Source organism: Phascolarctos cinereus, unplaced genomic scaffold, assembly GCF_003287225.1.
Source record: "Phascolarctos cinereus isolate Bilbo 61053 unplaced genomic scaffold, phaCin_HiC Scaffold_2;HRSCAF=192, whole genome shotgun sequence".
NCBI lineage: Eukaryota > Metazoa > Chordata > Mammalia > Diprotodontia > Phascolarctidae > Phascolarctos > Phascolarctos cinereus.
Window position 1 is genome coordinate 316,699,555 of NW_027555625.1, and position 27,690 is coordinate 316,727,244.

The 27,690-nt window shown below is 43.9% G+C and overlaps 1 protein-coding gene across 1 annotated transcript in view; it reads left to right on the top strand.

Annotated features, from left to right (window-relative positions):
• The first annotated feature begins 632 nt into the window (after positions 1 to 632).
• Positions 633 to 27,690, top strand: part of TGM2 (transglutaminase 2) — a 57,587-nt gene continuing 30,529 nt past the window's right edge. Inside the window, exons 1-4 of the mRNA XM_020990753.2 lie at positions 633 to 768; positions 5,930 to 6,109; positions 23,361 to 23,603; positions 26,288 to 26,406. Of these exons, the coding sequence (XP_020846412.1) occupies positions 759 to 768; positions 5,930 to 6,109; positions 23,361 to 23,603; positions 26,288 to 26,406 (552 nt within the window). The 5' untranslated portion in view covers positions 633 to 758. The remainder of the gene's footprint in view (positions 769 to 5,929; positions 6,110 to 23,360; positions 23,604 to 26,287; positions 26,407 to 27,690) is intronic.

The window sequence follows — 27,690 nt, forward strand, 5'->3', positions numbered from 1 at the left end:
AGGAAGAGGAGTCCTCTGGAGAGGTCAAGCGTCCCTTCCTTATTCCTTCCCTCCAAGTTTCATCCTTTCCCTAAGCTGTTAGCCCCCATCCCCAAGCTGTAGGGGCGATCCAGGGCGAGCACCCACGCTTTGTGTGAGTGTTTGGCCATTCCATTGACTCATAAGTTCACAGCTAAAAGGAATCTTAGAGGCCATCTAGTTCAACCCCTTCATTCTACAGATCGGGAAACAGAGAGATGCAGTCATTTGCCTAAGGTTGCACAGCGAACGGGTTTCAAATTCAAGTCTATAGGCTCCAAATCTCAGGCTTTTGCCTTTACAGTATGCTGCAGGAAACTAGGGAGGGGACGAAGGCGGGGGTCGGTCTGTGACCATCTCGGGTCTGACTAGGGAAGTAGTGGGAGTAACAGCGCCCGGGACGGGGAAAGGAGAGGGGTCTTCCCAGAATGGGAAACTTTCCTGGAAGCCCTCGGCCTCCACTTGGCCTTGGCGAAGTGGGTGTGGTTTCTGCTCTGTCCCACTCCCTCTCCGACGTGGGCTCTTACCCAGGCAGCTTTACGTCCCACCTCAGGCGGATGTTGGGGGAGGGAAGGTTGGTCTCCCGCCAGCCTACCGGGGGTATAAATGTGCTGTCCGGGACAGCTCAGACAGTCGCTGGCTTTTGCCCGCTGCTGCTCGTGCCGCCTGTGGGTGCATCCTGAACCGCGTGTTAGCTCTGTCCCAGACGAATCCCTAAGGAGCTCCGAAGAACCAAGAATATGACCAAGGGTGAGTGTCCCTGGGTGCCAACCGGTGATCCCTGCATATACGAGAGGGTGTGAGCCCCAGGGGAGCTGGACAGTTCCCGTTCTCCCAGCAGCCCCTGCTCATCTCGCCTCTGCCCCCGTCCAGGACAGTAGCAAAGACTCAGGACGGTGGAGACCTAGGCATTGTGCGGAAAACCAGACGGGCAGTGGGTGGGCGGTGTGTGGGCTCAAAGTGTTAAACTCTTCCTCTTACTCTTTGCAAGGAAAAAAAAATCTTAGTGTCCGACCTAGCTCTAAATCCTTCCTAGTCCAGCTCCTTCATTTTCCTGGGGAGGAAAGGGTGTGATCACACCTATTGTAAATGTCACAGCAAAGACTCAAGGGAGTACTCCAGCCCCAAACTAGCGCTCTCAGGGTTGTGAGGATCAAATGCTAATAAGGTATAAAACGTTTTGTGAACTTTCAAGATTATGGAAATGTCAGCCACTATTATTTCCATTATACTCTGAGGATTCCCTCGTTCCCATTCCTCCTCACAAAAACCTGTGAGGCAGTTATGTTATGCCCCTTTTACAGATGGGGAAACCGAGGTGCCGATCAAGGACATGACTTACCCAAAGTCACAGTCAGTTGGTGATAGAGCCAGGCTGAACCAAGGTTTCCTAATTCCTAGTCCAGTGCCATCTCCACTCACCCTGTGGTCCCAAGTGACCAGATCACAAGAATATAAAAGCACTAACAGAATTGGGGGAAAGCCCTACTCAGTGTCAGTAGGTCAGGGTTCTGACCCTGGCTTTGCTACCAATTAACTGGGTAACTCCCAGGTAAATTCGATCCCCCTTCTCTGGGCTTCAGTTTCCAAGTCAGTAAAATGGGAAAAATAGTATCTGCCCTGCTGCCTCCAAGGGCTGCCCTGAAGCTAAATGAAGGAACAGAAGCATGCTTTACTACTAGCTTTTGACCCGAGGGACCTGAGAAGTCATTTAGATAATTACCCACCCACCCCCATTTTATAGATGAGGAAAATGAGGCTCTGATACTGGGAGGTTAGGTGAGCTGCCCAGGGTCACACAGGTAGTAAGAATGGCAGAAGTGGGATGTAAAAGGCACTGTACTGGCAGAACCAGTATCTTCTCACCACCTCCTGTGTGTCCTGCCCCATTCACTAGGGTCCAAACAAGGGATCTCATGTACCCTGCAATGGAAAGAGCACTGCATTTGTGATAAGAAGGACTGGATTCAAATCCTACTTCTTCTACCTGTGTGACCCTGGGCAAATCACTTCTTTTACTTGGGTCTCAGTTTCATCTTCCATAAAATTAGGGACATTGGCATAGCTGCTCTTTAAGGTCTTTTCTGGTTTTAAACACTATGAAATAATCCTGAGGTCTAGTGATGTCCTAGAGCACTTTCAGCCATTCCCTCTGCCCAAGAGACAGCATCCTCTTACATCACTCCTGGCCCTAATTTATTGCCAATCTGGGGTTAAATTAGCCCTCCCAGAGCATCTGTCATCTGCTCTAGGACTGCAGATGACCATGGGGTGAGAAGTAGGAACTCAAGACTTCCCCTGGGCTTCAGCTCCTTCCTGTTAGTGACCAGGGAGAGCTGAACAGGCAGAGGGGAATTCCCAGCAGCGCCAAGTCCTTCAGAGACCAGGATGGGGCTCTGTGGAGGGCTTTGGGAGAAAGAAGTGCTGATGTCATCAAGTGACACGTAAACATGGGATCATAGATTTAGAACTGAAAGGGGTTTAAGAGACCATTGATTCCAACCCCCTTATTTTACAGATGAGGAAACCAAGGCTCAGACAAGTACTTTAGGCCAGAAAGAACAATATCAGCCCATAAATAAATAACATGCATTTCTGCAGTGACTTTTATTCCCCAAGGGTTTTTGTATCGTATATCAACTAATTAATAAACATTTACTAAGCATGAACTATGTGCCAAACACTGTACTAAGAGCTGGGGGGACACAAAAAGAGGCAAAACAATCTCTGCTGTAAAGGATCTTACAATCTAATGGGGAAGAGTATCGTTCTATCCCTACAAGAACTCTATGAATGACACAGAGCCTCCATTATACAGATGAGGAAACTGAGGACCAGAGAGGGAAAGTGGCTTATCCCAAGTCACACAGCAAGGTTGTAACCCAGCTGGGACTAGCTCAAAAGGCTCCTGACTCCCCGTCAAGTACTCCAGCCTCTACCACATTGCTTTGTGGTCCAGAGGAAAGATCACTGGATTTGGAATCAGGTGATCTGAGTTCAATCTTACTTCTGTTATTTTCAGCATTTGAGCTTTTGGCCAAGTCCCTTAATTTCTCTGGGTCTCAATTTCCTCAGATGCAAATGGAGGGGTTGTTATTAGGTGATCTCCAAGGTCCCTTCCAACTCTAAACCAACAAACATCTCCAGACACAGAGAAATATGTATATTAATTAGAAGCAGATAATTGCAGAGTGGATTGAGCACTGAGTCTAGAGCCAGAAAGACCAGAGGTCAAATCCAGCCTCAGACACTTATACTAGCAATGTAACCTTGGCCAAGTAATTTAACCTATTTGTCTCAGTTTCCTCAACTGCAAAATGGACATAATAATAAGACCTATTTCTCAGAATTGCTATGAGGATCAAAATGAGATATTTGTAAAAAATCCCTTAGCACAGTGCCTGGTTTATAGTAGGTGACACATAAATGCTTATTCTCTTCTCTTAATAATGTTAACATAACAGCTAATACAACTAACTATTGATCATATGTTCATAATTGTTAGACTGTGAGCTTCTTGAGAGTAGAGACTTCATTTGCCTTTCTTTACCTTCTTGATCCTTAATACAGTGCCCAGAGTATAGTAGGTGCTTAATAAATCCCTGCTAACCTGTTAGTACAGTTAGCATAGTGGGAAGAGCACTGGAATGGGAGCCAAGAGGCCTGAATTTGAATCCTAGCTCTGATAGTTTGCTGGCTGAATTACCTTAAACTCAGAGTCTCAGTTTCCCCATCTGGTAGAATAATTACATTTGCCCTACTTCTCTCACAGGGTCATTGTGGGAAAAGCGTTTTGTATATAGAAAAGCTACATATAACTGTGAGGAGCACTGATGATCCTAAGATGACAGATTTAGAATTGGAAGGCTATAGGGGGTCATATGGACCAACTTCTTCATTTTACACATAAGGGACCTGAGACCAAGACTCAAAGTGACCTGCCCATAGCTGTTAACCAGCAAACCCAGGGTTCCAACCCAGACCCTCTGGCTCCAAATTCAGGTGCTCTTTTTAGTACTACTTGCTGATGTGGACTTAGCTAGAAGCTTCTTCTTAAGCACAATACCTACATTACTTCATTCCTTATCATATTTTTGCATGAGCATTGTTGCCATAAGGAAATAAGACCCAGAGAGGTTAAGAAACTGTCCCCACCTCTGCCCAAATAGTACAAACTCGCAGTGGAGTTAAGATTAGAACAGAGTTTCCTGGACTGCTGGTTGAACACTTTCTATTGCACCCTTCAACCTCGAAGGTTTTGTCAGTCAACGACAGCCCTCCAGATTCAGGATCCCAAAGAAGACAAGTGGCCCCTTTATCTGCTTCCCAGCCAAAGCAGCAATAAGTCTTTCATCAGGAGGGCCAAAAATAGCCCCTGGAGGGAGCCACAGCCCCCAAACTCCCTCACAGCTTGTTTCCAGGGAGAGAAACCTAGCTGGCTGTGGTTTGGACTGTTCAGCTCAGCCGCTCCAAACCCTGCTTCTCTGGTCCTCCCTAGACCTTCTCATGGCCAGGTGTGGTCTCCTCAGACTGAAATCTGGGAATAGCGAATGACCTCCTTGGTTGGGAAAAGCTGGATTCTTACAGAGAACCAGCTAAATCCTCTCTCATCCCTGGCTCTCTGCCCTAGCCACAAAGTTCCTTGTGTATACAGTATTCATAACAATGAGGGCTCAGAACTCTCCAGCACTTTTTTGTTTACTTAACAGTCTCTCCACAAAACTCCTAGGAGGTACCAGAGAATGGAAAGTTAAGCAAACTGCCATATCTAGTAAGGAGCTTGGAATAGTGAGAAGAGGGGCGGGTAAGTGATACAGTGGATAAGAAAGCTGGGCCTGGAATGAGGAAGACTTCAGTTCAAATCTGGCCTCAGACACTTCTCAACTGTGTGACCCTGAGCAAGTCACTTAACACTGTTTGCCTCAGTTTCCTCATGTGTAAAGTGAGCTGGAGAAGGAAATCTCCTTGGTAAGAAAACCCCAAATGGGATTACAAAGAGTCAGATGGAACTGAAACAATTCAGCAACAACAAAAAAGGCATCCTAACATCAGAAATGTAATTGGCCTATCTTGGGAAGTAGTGAGTTTCTCATCATTGAAGGTCTTCAAGTGTACAGTCCCTCAGTGAGAATATTACAGAGGGCATTCTGAGTCAAAGAATTAGGTTGAACTCAGTGCCCTCTGATTTTTCTTTACCCAGAGACTGAGATTTTGTGATTCTGTGACTTCCTCATAGCATTCACAGCTGGCACCACCCAATTACTTGGTTATGACTCGGCTTGTACTACTTGCCAATTGCCTCCTCTGATTCTTGCCCTCCTAGTTATATTGTGAGCACCTCATGGAGGCAGCAGTGCAGTGGATACAATGCTAGGATTGGAGTCAGGAAAACCTGAGTTCAAATCTAGCCTCAAATGCTGTATGACCCTAGACAAGTCATTTTGACTCTTTGTGCCTCAGTTTCTTCTAACCGTAAGATGGGGAATCCTGCCTGCCTCACAGGGTTGTTGTAAGAATTAAATGAGATATTTATAAAGCATTTAGCATAATATTGGATATGTATTAGGTGTTTAATAAATGCTTATTCCCCTCCTTGGGGAGGCCGTGGGACTTATCTGCTACTTTCTCTGTAGCAATTCCTAGTACAGGGGTCCACACCTCAGACAGTTCTTAGTAGTGACTGATGACTATCATACATCCCACAAAATATATAGTATTAAGGTTTACAAAGTAGTTCCTTCCCACAAAGTCCTATGAGACAAGTAGGGCAAACACGTTTGACAGACAGGGGAAACCAAAGCCCCCAGAGGCCACTGGTTAGTTGACTCTTAGCCCAGAGTTCATCCAGCTGCCCTGCTCGAGGTCCCCACTGATGCACTGCTAACGTCTTGCCCTTTTGTTGTTTCTGTAGAACTTGTAGTAGAAAAAAGCGACCTGGAATATGAGAAGAATGGCAGAGATCACTGGACTTCTAACATGTGCCAGGACCGACTGGTGGTCAGAAGGGGCCAGCCATTCAGCATCTCCATATATTTCCAGGGCAGGGGCTTTGAGGCATCTGTGGACAAAATCTACTTCATCGTAGAGACAGGTAAGCACCTTAATTTTCTCCTCCTCAGGCCACCTTGGACCACAAGGCTCATCTTACCCCCATGTAGCTCAGAGTCAGTCCTGCCTAGAGACAGAGACGTGAATAGCATGGGTATTTGTTGGCTGGGTCTTGTTGGGTAATGTCTACTTTCCACCCTTTAGCTGAGGACCATCAGGCCCAGACGCTCTCCTCATATACTTGGCTTTTTATGTTGTGGGGAGTCATTCTTGCCCTTCCTCTGCTCTTCCTTCTAACAATGCATGCCCAACCTTATCAGTTAGTGATGGTAGTCCCTTATCTTCAGATGCAGGAGGAACACTTCCTGCCTGCTGTTTTCTACATCAGAAGGATGTTCCCAACACCAAGTTCTGCCCTACCTGCTCCTTCCCCCAAACTCCTCTTTGGCAGCAAGTTAATCTGTCACAAAATAAACAGGGAGCCAACTGGAAAAGGAAATGATAGAACAGCCCAAAACATCCCAAACTGGAAAAGAAAATGATGGAACAGCCCCACACAGCCCAAACAAAAGACTAAGTCTCCTGAAAAAGGGTAGAAGGAAAAGAGTTTGTCTCTGTGTGGTTTAGTTTCTAGTTCAGTAGTAGGTTTCCTAGTTTCGGTTTCTGTCTGGTGTCATGAGCTACTTTCCCACTCCACGCCTTGTTTTTTCCATATGTCAAATAAGTGAATTGGTTAGACCAGCTGTTCCCTAAAGTCCCTTCCAACTCTGAAATCCTATGTTCTGATGTTCCTTGCCGCTCTCACATTCTTTATTTAAGGTCCCTTCTAGTTCTACTAGTCTGTGTTCTCTGTTCTAGTGTCTATTAGTATACATTTAACCGGTTGTTCACCTTGAAGAATATGAGGGAAAGGAGGCTTCCAGGACAATTTCGGTGTGGTCTGGACCACATTATCGAGTAGGGCCTTGGTTCTTAGAGAAGGAACTTAGGATCTTCACCTCTCTCATTAAGCCTGTCTCCTTCAGTGACTGAGCAGCTTTCTGTCCTTGAAATGGTAGCCTTAACTCTCCAAGCCCAAGGCTGTCGAATATCGTAAACTGCTTACTCCTAGAAAAGGTTCTTTCTAAAAATGTTCAAAGGCCATATTCCAGCATCTTGAGAACATTCTATCCCCACTCCCACACACACATTCTCCATCCTCCTTCCCCCTACCTCCTTGTAGAATGACCATAATGTTTACCTACCTGATTACATCCAGAACAACAGACAGTGCATTTAATATTTGTTACCTCAGTACTTCCGTGATATCAGTGCCCTGTCCTCTGCTGAAGCAGATCGCAAGCTCAAAGCCCCAGTGACAAAGATGGAATGGGCCTCAGCATCCTTGGTTGGACCTAGGAATCAGTCTTTACGATGCTTCTACCCTGTACAGGCTCCCTGTGCCTTATCTCCACTTACCAAAATCCTCTCCCTTTAAGGTCCAGCTCAGGTGCTACTTTGTCCACAAAGCATTCCCTGATACTTTCCATCCTTCCCATATTTTCTTAAGAGCGCTTTGGCTGGGTCTCTATTTCACCCACCTTAACTCACACCCTTCTTATTTTCGTGCTGGAATAGGAGGAACATCCCCCTTACTAGAGAGCAGACTCCTCAAGGGCAGGGACTATGTTGTTTTTCATCCTCAATTCCGATTCTGAGTACATGGATGACTCCACACAAAGTATGTGATTAATCAATGTTAATCTGAATTAAATTATGGGCCCAGTTCTGGGCTAGCTTGACAAGGAAACCAAAATACTACACAGATCTTGTCCCCTGAGGGAAGGAAACAAAGACACATGTTAGAAAGAAGTAGTATATAATTAAGTTCTCAATTGTGTGCCACAGATAGGCAGCAGGGCTGTGGGATTCAAATGAGGAGAAGCTGACCATGGACTGGAATGGTCCTGGAAGGCTTCCTGGAGGAAGCGCACTTAGACTAGGGTCCCAAAGGATCAGCATTTGCATAGCTGAAGAGGGAAAGGCATTTTGAGGCTGGAGAAGAACATGGAGCTAGGGATGGGTGTGGGATTGGGGCTTGGGAGAGTGAGGTATCAAGGATTAACTACCTCAAAAGATCTGATTTGGGGAACAGGGAAATAAGGTCAAAGAGAGTAGGGTGGGGCCAGATCATGAGCCCTGAAGGCCAGGCTAAGGGAATAGCTAAATGAGGTTTTCTGCAACATTTAACCTACCTTTGGCTCCCACTACAGTGGAGAGAACAAGGGCTCAGAAGAAATCCTTAAAAATAACTTTAAAAGTATCCATGGGCTGGTAAACCCCCTCCCTCTATAGAATCTACCAGAAGATTTCTGTACTTAAAGCTGTCAACCTGACATGGGGAGAAGGAGGGAAGGAGTAGTAGAATCCTAAAATCCCTTGGGTAGAGTCCTAGAACTTCAGAGACAGAAGAGACTTCAGAGGAATGATTGTCCAAGCCAAGCCATACCTGAATCACTAATTCCCTCCACAGCATGCCTGACAAATGGTCAACCAGCCTTCTTTGAAAGATCTCCAGTGACAGACAACTCACCACCTCTAAAAGCAGCTCTTACCCTTCTTGGGCATTGCTGAAAGTGAGGAAGTCTTTTCCTTACAAACGGCAGAAATCTGCCTCCCTATCTTGCTCCTTGACCTCTGTGACCAAGGAAAACAAGTCAAATCCCACCCCTTCAGGAGGCAGCAATCATATTTCTCTCCCCTAAGTCTTCTCTTCTGTAGGCTGACCATCCCTAGTTCCTTTCAGTCTATCCTTCCATGACATGACCTCCAGTCCTCTTGCCATCGTGGCTGCTGACTCTTTAAAAGAGGTCCAAGCTCCCAGGCAGTGCAGCATGTCTACAGGGATGTCCTCCCCAAGAGGCCCCATGTGGTTAAACCTCTCCTTCCTTCTCTGCTGTAAGGAGGGTGATTGCTAATTGAAGATGGGTAAGAGAGGGAAACCCCTCCCCCCGCTGGTGTTACAGGCAATGATTGGGGTAGGCCTCACTCTGGAGAGATTGGGGGGAGGAGGAGGCATAACAGAGGCATCTGAGCACCGTTCCTGGCAGTCTTTCTCTGTCCTGCTTGTTGAGGACTTGAACAGAGCAAGGAAAGGTTAAATGCCATGGTGCCACTCTCCCAGCCCATGTTGATCCGTAGTATTACAGTCACCTCCAATTTGCACCAGGCCTCAGAGATCCTGGCCCTAGTTCATCTTTGCTTAACATGACCTGTGCCCTCTCAGTATGGCAAAGAAGCCAGACTCGGCTTCCAGACTTAGAACACTGGCGCTGCCCAGGGAACAATCACTGAGAGAGACAGCAAAGGGACAGCCCAGCAGGGCCTTTTCCCCATCTAATCAATATACCGGAAGGTCCATGGCTTCCACAGGGCTGGAGAAGAGTGAAGGTCATCCTGATAGCCAAACTCACTTCCATTATGTAGCTTGCCTGGCTGGGTATTTGAGTAAAATAAGAGTTATCAGACTAGAAATGGCTTCCCTTCCCTCGCCTCCCCACAAATAGGACCCCACATTTCTAGTAAAATACTAGATATCTCCAGTAGAAATACCTAGATGCTGGCAGGGGAACCAGCCAATTTTCTCTTACAATAACAGTGCCTTCAATGTGTTCACAGGTACATCAATTTTTAGTTTTTCATTTCAATTCAGCATTTATAAAGAGCCTATTAAGTGTGGGGTCCTATGTTTAGAAGAGAGATACATAGAAAAAAAATTATACTAGGGGCAGCTAGGTGGTGCGGTGGATAGAGCACCAGCTGTGGAATAAGGAGGACTTGAGTTCAAATCTGGCCTCAGACACATAACACTCAACTAGCTGTGTGACTCTGGGCAAGTCACTTAACCCCAATTGCCCTCACCAAAAAAAAATTATACTCAAAAAACTTAAAATTTAATAGAGTCCCAAATAAAGGAGCAACATGGTATGGGAGATAGACAGGACACCTAAGGTTACAGGCCCCTCTCTAATATATATCAACTGCCCAGAAAGCCTGGGCAAATCAAGCTAACCTCCCAGGGCTCTAGGGCCTAGTCTAGTCAATTCTCTAAAACAAAATTTCAGAGAAGGTTCTACCTGCATCGGTAGAAGAACTTGCATCACTTCAGGGAGATAATAGGTCTCGTTCCTATGCCTGTCCTTAAGACTGAGTGTGATAGGGCAAAGGAGAAGTCCTGGCAAAGCCTCCTGGGAAAATCTGAAAAGGAAGAAAACATTTTGATTGAAAGGGATCAGAAGAGCTCCACAGAGCTAGTGTATCATACCAAAGAGAACAACAGCCTTGGAAGGATAAAGACTGGGATTTGAATCCCACCTCCTTTATTTACTAGATGTATGACCAAGCTACTCACTTAAGCTCCTCTGAGTTTCAGTGATCTCGGTGTTAAAAGGGGTATAATAATAACCAACACTTTAAGGTTTACAAGGCTCTCTACAGACCTTATCTCATTTGATTTTTACAACAATCCACTGAGCTAAGTGCTATTATTATCCTTATTTTGAAAGTGAGGAAACTGAGGCTGAGAGTGGTTAAATGATTTGCCCAGGGTCATACAGCTAGTAAGTATTTGAAGTAGGATTTGAACTCATTTCTTCCTGACTCCCACAGCAACTACCCCACAGGATTGTTATGACATCTATAGAATGATTTAAAGACTTTGAAGTGCTGTATGAATGTTAGCTATCATCATCATCATTCTCATTATTATTATTGGAGAGGGAAGCACATACAGTGGGCCTTGAAGTTAAGATTTCACCAGGTAGAGTTGTGGAGGGGAGTACATATAAGGCCCGGGGTCAACCTATGCAGATGCCTAGAGGTGAGAGAGAACAGAGGATGGAGACCCATTGGATGGGCCCTGAATATAGAGTGTGAAGGGGAATAATGTGAAATAAGGCTGGAAAGTTTGCAGAGTTAGACTGTGGACTGTCTTCAGTGTCAGGCATAGGAGTTTGTATTTTACCTTACAGGCAATACAGAGCCACTGAAGGTTTTAATCAGAAGAGTAATGGGGATTTTTTTCAGAGGGCTTTCATATTGTCCTTGACCTGACAACAGTCCTGTGAAGGAAATAGGCCACGTGTTTTATAGATGAGGAAACTGGGGTACAGAGAGGCTGTAAGACTTGTCAAAGGTCCCACAGTGAGTTAGTGACAGAGGTCCTCTGACTTTTTACCAAATACTCATGTTGTTTCCTAGGCAAGGAACAATGAGGCCTAAGTCCTAGGAAACTCTGCTGAGTGGCCTAGCATCCATTAAAACCAACAAACATTACTCTGTATAAAAGCATTGATTAGCTTTCTGGGATCAGCCAAGCCCAGCTGGCCTAGAGATGCCACCTCACCCTGACTAGAGGTAATGCAGGTCAATCCTTTGTTCTTTAAGTCCATTAAAACCAGTGATTTGGGCCAGAGGTCCAGGACTAGTGCTCCCTCTCACTGTTGCCACCATCCTGCCCCTTTCCCTTCCTTCTTACCAGGCTTTTTCCTGACCTCTCCTTTTCCATCCCTCTCCCAGTATATCCCAAAGATTGTAGTAGACTGTGGAGAGAGCTATGTGGTTAAGGAGGTTCCTGTCCTCTCACCTCTGAGAACTGACAAGCCAACCCAGAAGTGGCTGATCTGTGTCCACATTACCTGGTAACCCTAGAAACTCACCCAGCCTCTCAAATATACCCCAGAAGCTTCTGATCCTATCAACTTTCCTACTTCTCTTTCATCAGTTGTCTCCCTTGCTCCCAATCCCAACAATTCAAAACTGAAGCAGTCTTATGACATCAGGTGCCACCCTCCTCTTCAAGGGGTTGAGGACAAGTAATGAGAAGGATGTTATGAAAATATAGTTACACACACACAAACACCCCAGAGGACTTGCAGATCACCCATGTTGCCCCAAGGTCAGTATTGTAGGCTCACTGGTTATTTGTGTCTAACCCCAAAATCTCCCCTCTACCAATATGTCCAAGAAACAATCAACTTGAGGATATTGGCAAAGTAAAGCGTATCCTGAGGATAATCAGCACAGATGCACTTGCTAGGGATGAGACATTGGCATACAAACTTTCATTTAAGGAACTGGGGGTGTTTAGCCCAGAAAACAGACATGTTTTCCAGAGGATTTGTTTATTGTCTTAATATATTTGAAGGCCTTTTTGTACCTGGCCCAAGAGGGCAGAACTAAAAGCAACAAATGGAAGTTTCAAAGACATTGATTTAGGGTTAATATGAGGGAAAATAGTCTAATAATTAGAACTTTCAAAAAGTGAAATGGGCTATTTGGGAAGGTAATGAGCTCCCCATCACTGAAGGTTTTACTACAGTGGTTGGATAACTGGCCATTTATTAAGGTCATTATAGAAGAAATTTTTATTCAGATAAGAGTTGGACTAGATGTCCTCTGGTATTCCTTCCAGCTTAGACCTGAATAAAGGGAGAGAGAAGTATTCTGTGTATGTTCCCTCGGCCAGGCCTATGAATCTTGCCCCTGGTGATTTAACAAAGACAGGAAAGCTAACTCCAAGTTCACTCAGATGTCCCAGGTCTCTCAGTTCTCATCCCAATCAAGCCCTTTAACCTCTCTCACCCTCACTGACTCATTTTTCAAAGGATTTCTCACTTCCCTTTTATCATGTTGATGATTAGAGCAAAGTTCCTCTCTGCTGGGCAGCATTTAGAATCTGTAAGGCCTCTTCCTGTCCTGCCACTCAAAAATCAAAGAAGGGCAAGGTACATACCGCCCATCAGCCACTGGACAAAGGTACACAGATAAGACTATTGTATGAGAAGAAAGGTGATTTTATATGTGGTTATGAAAGTGAACTGGGGTTTCTGGAAAGACAAATATCCATCTGGTCCTTTAACCACTTCTTTATCTAGAGCCACACAAAGCAAACAGTTGTGCTATATTGCCTTGTGTGAGCAAAAGGGAGCCCAGCTCTGATGGGAAGTAAATTCACAGAGCTCCATAGAGGCTGAATGTTTCTGAATTTCCAGATGCAGGTGTGACTATGAGAAACAGAACATAGAATGTCAGGGCTAGGAGAGACCTTAGAACATAGACTGTTGGAGATGCAAATGACCTTAGAATATAGAACAGAGAATGTCGGGACCTTACAATATAGGCTTCTTGAGATGCAAGTACTTTAGAACATAGAACATGGATTATTAGAGCTAGGAGAGACTTTAGATCAATGAGTAGTAGAATTGGAAGGATCCTTGGAAATTATCTCTTATTTTACACATGCCCAATCCTCTTGTTTTAGAGACATGATAACTGAAGTCCAGAAGGGGGGAAGGGATAATGATTTTGCTGTACACAGCACTTTACAGTTTTTTAAAAAGCACTTCCCCACCTTTGATCACATGTGGTCATCACAAAACGTTTGTGAGAGAGGCAGGGCAGAGATTCTATTCTCCATCTGACAGACAAGGAAATGGAGGCCCTAGGAGGTGACATCACAGGATATCGTAGGCATATCATAGGATTTGAAGCTAGAATTGACCTTAGACAGTATCTCAGTCAACCCATTCATTCTGCATTTGGGAAAACTGAGGGTCAGATGAAGGGAAATGACTTATCCAAGGTCATGTAGTGGGTTGGTGATTGAGCTAGGGACCAGAACACAGGTGTCCTGATTGTTGGTCTTTTTCCATGGCATTGCTCCGGGATGTGTAGATGCCCTCCCACATCTATGTCAGCCTTTCTGGATGTCAACTGGGCAGGACAGTCTAGATCCCAGCAAGCTGCTTTTCTAGGTCATGCTAAAAAAGAGGAGTAATTTGAACTTTGGCGCTCAATTCAATTAAGCATCTATTTGAGGTTCCTAGGTTTGGATTCTAGATTCAGCTCTGCTACTATCTAACCTGGGGCAAATAACTTCTCCTCTGTGGCCCTCCATTCTTTCCTCTATAAAATTGTAGGGCCAGACTAGACTCTGAGGGCCTTCCAAGCTCTTCACATTCTAAGATTTCACACAACAGAAACATACACACTGACAAATAGAGCTAAGTTAGACAGTGGGACTCACTGAGTAGGGCGAGGCATGGGAAGGAGTGAAGTCAGCCTGAGTTGGTGACAAGACCTCCTCACTCTAATAGAATTGAACTGGGTTTCAGGCACAAACAATTTATTCCCGTCTCTTGGATGGGCTGTCCTCCTTCCCATCCCCCCCCATGTTGTTGGTCTAGGACAGAAGCCAACGCTTCCCTTCTCTTCCCCCTCCTCCACCCGTCCTGCCTATTCCCACTCCACCAAGGGTGTTTTAGAACTGAACCTACACTCCTGCCCTGGAACATAGAACCTAGTATGTCAACATAGCTTGGGACCTCTCTGTGGGTGGTTCATTTTCATCTTACACCACCCCTCTACACTCAGCTGTTTGGAAAGGGAAGAATTCAGAACTGTTCATCCTAAGATTAAAGACAGGGCAAAGTGGATTTTTCCTATTTCCACCCCTAAGTTTCTTAGACCCTGAATATCACACAGACTGGTGACAACCATAGAACTTAGTGATGGAAGGCACTGCCGACCTGAGACAGGGGGAAAAAAAAGATGAAAGGGAGAATTTGGAGAAATGGGGAATTGTGGGTATGGAACAACACCTATTCGGTCAAATTCAGGCTGGCCCCTCTGGGAACAGGAGGGGGCAGAGAGCTATATTTGGAAATAAAGACAATGTAAAAACTCAAGATAATCAATAAAAAAAATGTTTGTGACAGAGCTGGGCCTAGAACCTCAATTTACCATCACTGCATAAAGCTCTCTTTCCTCTGCCATGATGTCCCCATTATGTTAGCATTTTGAGTAGTGTACTACCAAAGATGGTGCATGGGCCTTCCTGCTATCCCTCACCTCACTCTCCATAGATCACCAACTAGTATATCTCCTGACTGGGATGTCCTTTGACACCAATATACTGTCCTTGCCCAAGTACCCAAGGAAGTAGGTCTGAGTCATGGGCAAAGGACAAGAAGAGACAGAAGCAGAAACAGAGAAGGCTTAATTGCTTGGTTGAAGTGAGGCTTGTTTTTATTTATTTTAGTTATTACTTTTTATATTTTATATATTTATATTTTTGTTACTTTAACCCTTCCAACGCCTAACTTTCCCTCCCAAAGAAGGCTCCCCCAGCTAAAATGATGAGCACTTTTCATTTAAAGGAACTTTGCTACACTGGGCACCCTGTGACCATTCTCCCCAGCCCCGCCCAGGTGGCCCCATAGCAAAAATAAACATGAACTAACAGGAGTGATGTAGGCTTTCTCTGTGTCTTGTCTGGATGCCAGGGGCCTGAGGGGAAGCGGTTGGCAAGAGCTTTATAGCAAGGCCTTTAAATGTACACTTAGAGAGGCCATATTTTCCCTCCTGCATACTTCTCCCCAGGGCTGACCCCATTTACACCCAATATAGGAGATCAGAGTCCCATTCATGAGAAATATACATATAAGACACAGCACAGCAGGGGGCCACTGGGCCAGGAGTGAAGATACCTATTCCAGCTCCTCAAATAATTTACTGAGACCTAAGGAAATCTCTTCTGGCCCTCAGTTTCCTAATCTATAGAATGAGACGTTTGACCTAGCCCTAGATGACCTTTAAGGGTCCCTTCCATCTCTAATAAAAAAAAAATCTCTCTTGCTATCTTCATTAAGATTTCAAAATCATTTTTCTCACAACTAAGTGAGATTGGTGGTGCAGGTAGTTTTATGCCCATTTTATAGAAGAGGAAACTGAGGCTCAGAAAAGTGAAGTAAGAAACCCTTAGAAGTAAAAATAGGAAAACTCTACTTTACCCTCTCTTTAATCTTATGAGGAACAGTTCCGAATTCTTCTCTTTTCAAAGAACTGAGTATAGAGAGTGGGATGAAAATGAATCTCCCACAGAAGGATCCCAAGCAGTTGACACACTCTGCTCTCTGTCCCACTGCAGGATTGTTTGTTGTCGAGTTCCCCATGCTCTCTGTACTCCATATATTCATCATTTTTACGCTGAAGAAATACTCCATTTCATTCCTACGCTACAATTTATTTTACTGCTCCCCAATCAATAAGCATCTGCTCCAGCAGGACTCTGTACTTCTGGTACAATCAATAGCACAATGAGCATCCTCCTGAAGGCCACTGGCCTTGGGTCAGAAACTTCTCAAAGATGAGGACTGTCCTTCATCATTTTCCTATGTCCTTCCCAGGACTGGGCATGTAATCCTCAACTGTATGTTGAACTCTGTCTCTGACTAGGTATCTATCCTGAGCCATCTTCTCTTTTCCCTCTATCCTATTTCACTTGATGATCTCCCTAGGACCCATGGATCTTCTCTCTCTATCCTATTTCACTTGGTGATCTCCTCAGCTCCCATGGATCTTCTCCCTCTATCCTATTTCACTTGATGATCTCCTCAGCTCCCATGGATCTTCTCCCTCTATCCTATTTCACTTGGTGATCTCCTCAGTTCCCATGGATCTTCTCCCTCTATCCTATTTCACTTGGTGATCTCCTCAGCTCCCATGGATCTTCTCCCTCTATCCTATTTCACTTGGTGATCTCCTCAGCTCCCATGGATCTTCCCTCTCTCTATCCTATTTCACTTGGTGATCTCTTCAGCTCCCATGGATCTTCTCCCTCTATCCTATTTCACTTGGTGATCTCCTCAGTTCCCATGGATCTTCTCCCTCTATCCTATTTCACTTGGTGATCTCCTCAGCTCCCATGGATCTTCTATCTCTCTATCCTATTTCACTTGGTGATCTCCTCAGCTCCCATGGATCTTCTATCTCTCTATCCTATTTCACTTGGTGATCTCTTCAGCTCCCATGGATCTTCTCCCTCTATCCTATTTCACTTGGTGATCTCCTCAGCTCCCATGGATCTTCTCCCTCTATCCTATTTCACTTGGTGATCTCCTCAGCTCCCATGGATTCAGTTTCATCTCTATGCCAATCCTTTTCAGATCTACTTATCCACCCCTAACTTCTCTGCTTGACCTCCAGGCTCACATCTCCAACAGCCTTTCAGACATTCCCAAATGGATATATGGTAGACATCTCGAACTCAACATGTCCAAAACTGAACTCATTATCTTCCCCCCTAAACCTTCCATCCTTCCAAATTTCCTTATTACTGTCGAGGGTGTCCATCCTCTACTCCTCATTCTCTCACCACCACCCACAATCCACTCCAGTCCATCCTCCATTCAACTGCCAAAGTGATCTTCCTGATGTGACCATGTCAACCCCCTAGTCAATAACTTCTAGTGGCTCCAGGATCAACTCCACAATCAAGTATAAAATCCTCTGTTGGGTATCCAAAGCCTTTCATAACCTAGGACCCTTCCCCCCCTCCCCCTCCCTGAATCACCTTTCCATTATTCTTATACCTTATACTCTCCATGTAGTCTTGGATCCAGTCTCACTGGGTTCCTTGCTGTTCCTCAAACAAGATAGTCCATCTCTGGCTTAGAATGCTCTCCCTCCTTCTCTTGACCTCCTGGCTTCCCTCAAGTCCCAGCTACAGAAGTCTTTTCCAATTTCTCCTTAATTCTGATGTTTTTCCTCTATGTATAGCTAGCTTGTTTGCAAATAGTTGTTTGCATGTTGTCACCCTCACCAGACTGTCAGCTCCTGGAGACTAGGGGCAGTCTTTGTCTCTTTTTATATCTCCAGTGATTAGCCTAGTGGCTAGCACATAGTGGGATGCTTAATGGATGCTTATTGACTGACTGACTCAAACTCACTTGAGGAAGGCACTTTCCATCTCTGGACATGAGTATCCTCAACTGAATACAGAGATTGGACTAGATCAGTGATTCTCAAGGTAGGGATCCCTCTGGGGAGACCTCAAGACATTTTCATAACAATACCAAGACATTTTAATTTCTAATGAAGTAAATATCTGTAAATATAACCCGTATAAACAAATGATCTTTAGGGAGGGTCCCAGGGGTGTTTCGAGTTTCAAACAAGATAATGGACGTAAAATATTTTTCTAGTCTTAAAGTGCTATATAAATGCCAGTCATCATCATCATCATCATCATCATCATCATCATCATCCATAGTCACTAGGCCTCTAAGTCTGCTGATGATATCATTCCCTGAGCCTTCTACCACACTCCTGGTGAGCTGAAGCAATGTTTATAAAGTAATACTGGAGTGTGCTGGTAAATGTTTAAGAATCAGGCTCTCCTGGGGTGGGGGGGAAATGTGTATATGTACACTTTTTAAGTTTAATCTGCATTATTAACATTTGCTTAAGTCTAGACAATCAACAAAATAATCAATTTCTGAAGTGTAAATGACCACACTGAAAATTTAAGGATTGACTATCTATAAGCAGCACACCCCTTTGGGGTCCTCATTCATTTTTAGGAGTGAAAAGGGGTCCTGAGACCAACAAGTTTAAGAACTGTCTGGACCAGACAATCTCAGAGGTCCTTTCTTGCCCTGACAGTCTATTTAAGGACCCTTATAGCTCTGATGTTCAATGGTCTTCCCTTTGGGGTGTTGAAGGTTTTGCAGACTTCTAAAAGCCCCTGTTTTTAAATGCTGCCACCAGTGAGAGGGGTAGCACCTTAAGCTCTTATCTCCTGATACCTTCACTACAAAATAATAATGATAACTGGCATTTACATAGAACTTTATATCCATTATCTCATTTGATCCTCCCAGAAACCGTCTAAGGTAGGTAGGACAAGTATTTGCAAACCCCAACGCTTTATAGGAAATGTGAACTCATATTAGCTGAAGTCAAATTCATCTGCAGAGTAAGAGTGAATGGCTTAGTTCAGGGCCTTTCCTGGATTTGGTTGGGGGACAGGGAGGAGAAGGAAGCTTAGTGGTCGAGGGGAGGAGACCTCCACCTGGCAGGAGACAAACTTGAAGTCATGAGGGTGGAGATGGGAAGCAAGGAGGAAAGAGGGAAAGGGAAGAGGAGGCAAAAAGTTGCAAAGGGGCATGAGAGAAAGAGTAGGAAACACTCCTTTGGAAGATGGGCAGGAAGACAAGGGACAGATTTATTAGGGAAAATCAGAGTCACCTAGAGGTCAGTCTCAGCTCGATTTTGTGCAACGCTGCTCAGGCCTAGGGGGGATGGAGAAGGTTCAGCCTCTCCCTTTTCTGTGTAACCAGGGCCATGACCAGTGGTGGAGGTTGGAAAGGAGCCAGTTGTGAGGTCTGGGAGAAACAAAGCAAGGATGTGTGGGGGTGACACACAGACGACAGGATTCCAGACAAACAGGGGCCTAGAACAAGAAGATAAGAGGGACCCCAGAGGCCAACAAGGCTACTTGTCCAAAGCATAGGTTGTTGGCAAGAAGCAGGTAAGGACCATGCTTTGTTCAGACAGTCCAGAGTTTTCATAATTATAATTCCCCTTCCTATAATGCTTTAAGGCAGCAGTTGTCAAACTTTTTTGGTTTTAGGGCCTTTTTACACTCAGGTAGGTGGCACAGCGGATAGAGCACTGGGTCTGGAGCCAGGAAGACTTGAGTTCAAATATGGGTGACCACAGACACTTACTAGCTGTGTGACCCTAGGCAAGTCACTTAACTGCTGTCTGCCTCAGTTTCCTCATCTGTAAAATGGGAATCATAATAGCACCTACCTTGCAGAGATGTTGTGAGGATCAAATGAGAAAATAATTGTATAGCATTTAGCATAGTTGTGTCCTACTCTTCATGACATTTGGGTTTTTTTGGCAAAGATGCTGGAGTGGTTTGCCATTTCCTTCTCTAGCTCATTTTACAGATGAGGAAACTGAGGCAAAGAGAGTTAAGTGACTTGGCCCGGGTCACACAGCTAGTCAGCATCTGAGGCTAGAATGAAATCAGGAAGATGAGTCTTCCTGACTCCAGGCCCAGCATTCCGACTACCATACAATCCAGCTGCCCCACAGCAACACCACTTAGCGCAGTTCCCAGCACACAGTAAGCACTATATAAACATTAGCTATTATTATTATTATATTACACTTTAAAATAATTGAGGAACTTCTAAAGAGTTTTTGTTTATGTGGCTATAGTTGTTGATATTTATCACATTAGAGATTGAAAACATCTTAGTATTATTTTTTCTCTTCTTTTTTTTTCTTTTTTTTTTTTTGCTAGGCAATTGGGGTTAAGTGACTTTCCCAGGGTCACACAGCTAGTAAGTATCAAGTGTCTGAGGCCAAGTTTGAACTCAGCTTCTCCTGACTCCAGGGCCGGTGCTCTATTCACTATGCCACCTTAGTATTATCTGCAGAGTAAGAGTGAATGGCTTAGTTCAGGGCCTTTCCTGGATTTGGCTTAGTGGGTGAGGGGAGGAGACCTCCACCTGGCAGGAGACAAACTTGAAGTCATGAGGGTGGAGATGGGAAGTGAGGAGGAAAGAGAGAAAGGGAAGAGGAGGCAAAAAGTTGCAAAGGGGCATGAGAGAAAGCGTAGGAAGCACTCCTTTGGAAGATGGGCAGGAACACAAGGGACAGATTTATTAGGGAAAATCAGACACATCTTAGTATTATTACGAAAATAGTTTTGACCTCCACGGACGCCCTGAAAGGGTCTCAGAGACCCCCATGGCTCCCTGGACCACAGTTTTGAAAACTGCTGTTTAAAGTTTACAAAAAAAGTGATTTCCTCACAACAATCCTGTAAGGTAGGAAATAATCAATCAATTAATCAGTATTTATTAAGCACCTACTACGTGCCAGGCATTGTGCTAAGCACTAGGAATAAAGCAAAAGACAGTCTTGACCTCAAAAAGCTTACAGTTTAAGGAGAGAAATAATACACAAACACATACAAAGCTTGCTATCTACAGGATAAATAGTAAATAATTAACAGAGTGAAGGCACTGGAATTAAGAGAGGTTGGGGAAAGCTTCCTGTAGAAAGTGGGATTTTGGTTTGAACTTAAACAAAGGTAGGGAGGTCAATATTCAGGGTAGAGGAGGCAGAGCATTCCAGCCCTGGGGGACTGCCAGAGACAATGCCTAGAGCCAAGAGATGGAGTGTCTTGTTCATGGAACAACCAGGAGTAATAAAAACATCTGATATTTATATAGCACTATCTACATCCATGTCTATATCTAATCTATATATTTATAACTATTTATATCTATAGTTAATCTATATCTATTTATAGCTATGTCTAGTCTATATCTATGGGCAGCTAGGTGGTATAGAGAGCCAAGCCTGGAGTCAGGAAAACTCATTTTCATGAGTTCAAATCTGGCCCCAGGCACTTACTAGCTATGTGACCCTGGGCAAGTCACTTAATTCTGTTTGTCTCAGTTCCTCATCTGAAAAATTTGCTGGAGAAGAAAAATGGCAAACCACTCCAGTGTCGTTGCCGAGGAAACCCCAAATAGGGTCACAAAAAGTCAGACACCACTGAAAGGATTCAACCACAAAACCAATAATCTAGATCTAATCTATATATTCATCTATCTATATTTATATTATCTCACTTGAATCCTATGAAAGAAATCTTTTTTGAGGGGAAAGTGGTCTGGGTCTGTGATTTCATCAATATGGGAGGAATCTCCTGGTGTTTGCATTTTCTTCTCAGATACAGATTCACCACTTGTCTGTAGCTTACACTAGAAAATTTCCTAAGTTTGTCTTGAAGAGTTTCTTGGAGCACTGAGGAGGACTTTTCCAAGGTCACACAGTTAATTTGTGTCAGAGACAGAACAGGAATCCAGTTCTTCCTGATTCCCAAGGCTAATACTCTATCCATTTCATCGTACTTTCTCTCTTTTGAGTAATATAGAAGACGTTAGGATCCTTGTGATAAGGAAAGAAGGAAAATGAAACTCAGGCAAAGTGACTTGTTCCTCTTTACCAGCTTGTAATTGTCAGAGCCAGGACTTGAACCTGGGTCTTCTGACTCCATAACCAGTGATATTTCCGTTAAAAATAATAATGATAATAATGGCAAAATTTATATAGCCCTGACTATGTGCCAGGCACTGTGCTAAACGACTTACAATCATTATTTTATTTAATCCTCACTACTCTGTGGACTGCCAGAGATCAGAGGGAAGAACTTTAGCCACCTAATCAAATCTTCTCATTTTACAGACAGGCAAACTGGGGCCCAGAGAAAGGGAATGATTAGCCCAGGATCACATAGCCAATTAGTGGAATAGCTAGAACTGGACCTTCAATCTCCCAATCTTCAGTTTAGGGCTCTTTCTTTAAAAAAGAAAAAAAAGAAAAAGAAAAAGAAAGAAAGAAGAGAAAAGAAAAGAAAAGAAAGTATCGCAGCTTTTTTTTTTTACATAACTGTCACTTCCTCTTTGTGGTTTTGCCCTTCTTAATCATTTATTCAATCTTGTTGTGGGCCAGGGTTGGCCTGAGGTAATCCCTACAGTCTCCTACAAAGAAGTTAGAAGCAGCTCTGGGGCAGTTTGAATTAACTTTGTCTCTGATGGGTTGATCTGAGACCCCAGGAGTGTCTTTTGGACAGGAGGTCTATAAAGTCAGCTCAGAGACACCAGCAGAGAACTCTTAAGACCCCAAGAACTTTGTTACTAATGGGTTTTTCCCTTCTTTCTTGTGGTTTTTAACTTTTGGTAAATTGCTTCATAAGAACCTTGGAAACTGTTTTTATTTGAGGGTACTTGATTGATTTTTTGAACTCTCAGACTCTAAGTAACCCTTTGTCCTAGACATGGGACCATGGCTGGCCAAGTCTGGAGCTCTTTTCAGCTCTTTGCTGGAGTGCACATATAAGAGTGGGGCTCCTCTGCAAAGGTTCACACAAGCATCTTAATTGGGAGTCCATAAACTCACTTCCCAATGGAATTCTCCCTTATAACCAAGAGAAGCAGCTAAGCAAAACAAATGGGCCATCTGCCATTTCTGACAGTGTACGTAGCAGTCTGTATCCATAGCCTACTACCTCTCTGTTGAAAGAAGTTTCATCCTCAGTCATCTGGAATTAAGCCTGTTCCTCATCTTAATCTGAATTCTGATGTCTTTAATGTTCTTTTCCTTCCCGTTAGCATGGTCATTGTGTATATTAGTCCCTTGGTTCTGCTTTCTTTCTTCTTCTATTCTCTGTTCTGTTCTTTATTTTTTAGTTCACATAAGCCTTTTCCACCATTCCATGCAGGCACTCGTATCCAGCCACAGTTATTCCTGATCCCTTGGGGAGAACAGGTAAGGCGGTACCCCCAGCCGGTGACCACATAGCCTCCACTCAGGGGATCTGTGGAAGACAGAGAAGTACGCATATTCAGGGAGCAGTCACTCACCAGAGGCTTTTGGCTTTGCAGGACCCTACCCCAGTGAAGCTGCAGGCACCAAGGCCAAATTCGCCCTCTCTGACAATGTCCAAGAGGGGAACTGGGCAGCTTCTGTAGTTAGCCAAGAAGGAAATAAGCTACAACTGACAATCTCCTCCCCGCCCACTGCTCCCATTGGCTTCTACAAACTCTCCATGGAGGTCATCACAGGATCCCATAGTAATAACTTCTCCATCACCGGCTTTATACTCATCTTCAATCCCTGGTGCCAAGGTAAGAATGCAGTAATAACAGTAGTAGAAAAATAACTACTCACATTTCTGTAGTGCTTTCAGGATTACAAAGCATTTTGCTCACAATAACTTGATGAGGTAGATAATACAAGTCTTATGATTATCCCCATTTGATTATCCCCATATTATTCCCAGATGAAGAAACTGAGGCTCATTTGTTCATATAAATATGATAGAGTGATAGAGTTAGGATTCAAACCCAGGTCTCCTGACTCCAAATCCAGTACTTTTTCCAAAACACCAGAGTGCTTCTCGGGGTGGGACATGCAGGGACTGCTTGGGCAAAGGCACCTCTCTCTCGGCATCTCAGGCTTGGGGGAGGGGTGGAGAGAGGCCTGCTTAAGATCTGTTGGCAGGTTCCATAGTCAGATATTACTAATAATAGATGTCTTCTGAGAATTCACTGCTTTATTTGTCCCTAAGCACTTTCTCATCCATTTTCTCATGGGTCCTGCACACAAAGCCCTGGGAGATTAGTAGATATAAGGGTTACTATTAACAGTTTATAGATTGGGAAATTGAAGCCCAGAGAAAGGAAAAGGTCAGTCATTGAGTTTCAGAGCTGGGACCCAGCTATGTTGACTCCTAGGCCAGGGTTCTCTTCTTTTCAACGGGGAAGATGTGGAGTCAAAAATGAAATCCTAAAACCTTGACTCCAACTCTGAAAATAGCACTCTTGGGCTGCATGTTTCCATTCTTCCTTTGCGGTACTCCCTAGTCCTAGAGATGATCTTAAACACAGTGTCTATGCTGATGGCAGAGGTCTTAGAAATGCTAGGAGGATATCATGGTGAGTAATGATAATAAAAATAATAACATCAATAATAGCTAGTATTTATAAAAATGTGCATACCCTTTGACCCAGCAATACCACTTCTAGAATTGTATCCCAAAGACATCATAAAAATGAGAAAAAGGAACCACATGTACAAAAATATTTATAGCAGCTCTTTTTGTGGTAGCCAAGAATTGGAAATTGAGGGGATGCCCATCAGTTGGGGAATAACTGTAACAAGTTGTGGTATATGAATGTAATGGAATACTATTGTGCTATAAGAAATGATGAGCAGGCAGACTTCAGAAAAACCTGGAAAAAATTGTATGGACTGATGCTGAGTGAAATGAGCAGAACCAGGAGAACATTGTACACAGTAACAGCCACGTTGTGTGATAACTGACTTTGATAAACTTAGCTCTTCTCAGCAATACAAGGATCTAAGACTTCTCCAAAAGACTCAAGATAGAAAATGCTATCCACATCCAGAGAAAGAATCATGGAGTCTCAATGCAAATTGAAGAATGCTATTTGCTCTTTTTTTTTCCTTCTGTTTTGTTTTGTTTCTTCTTTCTCCTGGCTCCTCCCATTGGTTCTAATTCTTCTTTACAACATGACTAATGTGAAAATATGTTTAATAGGAATGTATATGTAGAGCCTATATCAGATTACATGCCATTTGGGGGAGGAAGGAGAAGAAAGAAGGAGAGAAAATTTAAAACGCAAAAGCTTGTGGAAGTGAATGTTGAAAACTAAAAAAAAAAAATTGACTTAAAAAATAGCTAGTATTTATATGGAATCTACTATGAGCCAGACACAGTACTAAACGCTTTACAAATATTATTTCATTTGAGGCTCTTCACAACAACTGTGAAAGGTAGGTGCTATTATCCCCATTTTATAGTTGAGGAAACTGAAGCAAACAAAAGTTAAATGACTTGCCCAAGGTCACACAGCTAATAAGTATTTGAGGCTGGATTTGAACTCAGGTTTTTCTGACTGTAGACCAGAGCTCTATCTATTGTGGCACTTAGATGCCTCCACTAGACTTTGTAGCCCAAGGGAAATAGATTGTAACCACACTACTCCATGCTTAGAAATCACAGAATATTAGAGCAAGAAGAAACCTCAGTGGTGTCCGACCCCTTCATTTTACAGATGAAGACTAGAGAACTAAAGTCTCTTTCACAAGGTCACACAGCTAGTATCAGACCTTCCACCCCCTTCTCACCTGGCTTTTTGCTCCTCCCTGGATGAGCCTAACCATTCTCTAGCACCACAGGACGCTCTTGTCTTCCTGAGGCAGGGGAAAGAGAAATGTTTTCTTCTCAGCAGCCCCATAAAATAAGTATGATTGTTCCTATTTTACAGAGGAAGAAACTGAGGCCCAGAGCAGTTAATTAAATTGCTCAGAATAACACAGCTTTTAAATGACAGGGCTAAGATTACAACTCAGGTCCAATACAATTTTTACTATCCCACACAACCTCCCTCTACAGTGCCTCCAGCTGTCATGTGTTATATCTGTATGAATTTTTTATTTGTTTTGCTTTTTTGGTTGTTTTTTTTTTGAGTTTTTTGTTTGTTTTTTGTTTATTTGATTTCATTGCATGGAAGGAACTCTCCTAGGTACCTATCTAGAAGTAAAGGCATAAGGAGCACTGAAAGGATCAGTGACTTACCCAAGGTCAAACTGCCAGTACCTGTCAGAAGGCAGAACTTCCTGACTCCAAGACTGTGTGATTATTATTATCATGCTCACTTTTCTGACACAACAGTGATACATGTTAGACACCAGCCACCATGACCGATGTCAGACACTGTATGAAGAGTCAGAGTTAAATTATGCAAGTCTTAGGCCAAGTGTAACTGCTTGCTTTCCTCTTCAGCGGATTCAGTCTATATGGAGAAAGATGACCACCGGAATGAATATGTCCTGAATCAGTATGGCATCATCTTTCAGGGGTCCTCTACATACATTAACACGATCCCATGGAACTTTGGACAGGTGGGTGTCTCCCTGCCCTGTGCCCCACCCTCATCCCCAGTTTCCAGGAGCCAGATGGTGCCCTGGCTGCCCTTTGCCTACTTCAATCAATCAAGTCACCATCAAGAACCAAAAGGGTGCTCAGCCCTCAATCAGCTATGTTATGGAGGAGGCAAAGATGGCTGAGGCATGAGCCCTGCCCTCTGGAAGCCTTCAGTCTAACTGGGGAAAGCAAACTCACATCCATGAAATAACCTAAAGATAGTCAAGTTCCATGTTGTATGTTCTCAACCCTGAAGGCAATAGAAGACGGGAGCCAGGAGGAGGCCAGTGTAAGCTGAAACAGCCAGAAAGCATTCTAAAGGGAGTAGGTCCTGAAATCTCCCAGGAAGAAGGGGGAAAAGTAGAGAAAAGAAGAGTGAAAAGGGAGACCTGTGCCTGCCAGGTATTTCCATAAAATCTATGGCACTTTCAGGCCTCTCAATCACTCTCCCCATAAACAGCTCTGTACAGTAGGTAGTAAAAATACTGTTATCTCCCTTTCACCTGTAAGACAACTGAGGCTCAGAGAGGTAAGCCTTTCTCACCCCAAAGACCAGGCTTTGGGAAGGCAAAAAGCTGCAAGAGACTTGCCCCAAATCCAACAGCTAGTAAATGTTAAAAGCAGGATTTGAGACCAGGCCTGCTGCCTCCAGGGCTCTTTCCAGGATACCATTTGAAGATCTTTGATTTCATCAACGTGACTGTTCCCTCACAACCCTTTTCAGAAACATTTTAATGGGCTGCTATTGCTCCAAATCCTCATCCACTGGTAATCAGCCTTCTGGGAATGAGCCTTGCCACACTTTGCTAGACTGGTTTTCAGGCATAAGGCACAGAATACATAACTAAGGCCAGACAGAAAGGCTTTTCGGCATAGCAGGGCCTATCATGGTTTGTGTCCTGCTAGCAAAGCCTCTGAGAGCTGAGGGCCGCTGCCATGCCAAAAGGTGCTTAGTAAAGGACTTTGTACATAATGAGTAGTTAATAAATGGTAAATGAATGAAATGTATACATTCCAGGCTGGACTAGATCTTCCAGGTTTAGAATGCTATAATTCAGTAGATAGGCAAGGCAATTTTTAATCCCCACTTTTCAGATGAGGAGGCTGAAGCCTGGAAAAAGAAAGTGAGATGCCCAGGGACACTCAGGAATGCCCAGCTATGAGTTGTTCTCCTAGTAGAAGGAATAGGCTTGCATGGAAACATCCACATTTCTCACAGAGTGGCTCTAAAAACAGAGTTAGCAAGTGAATGGATGAGCCTT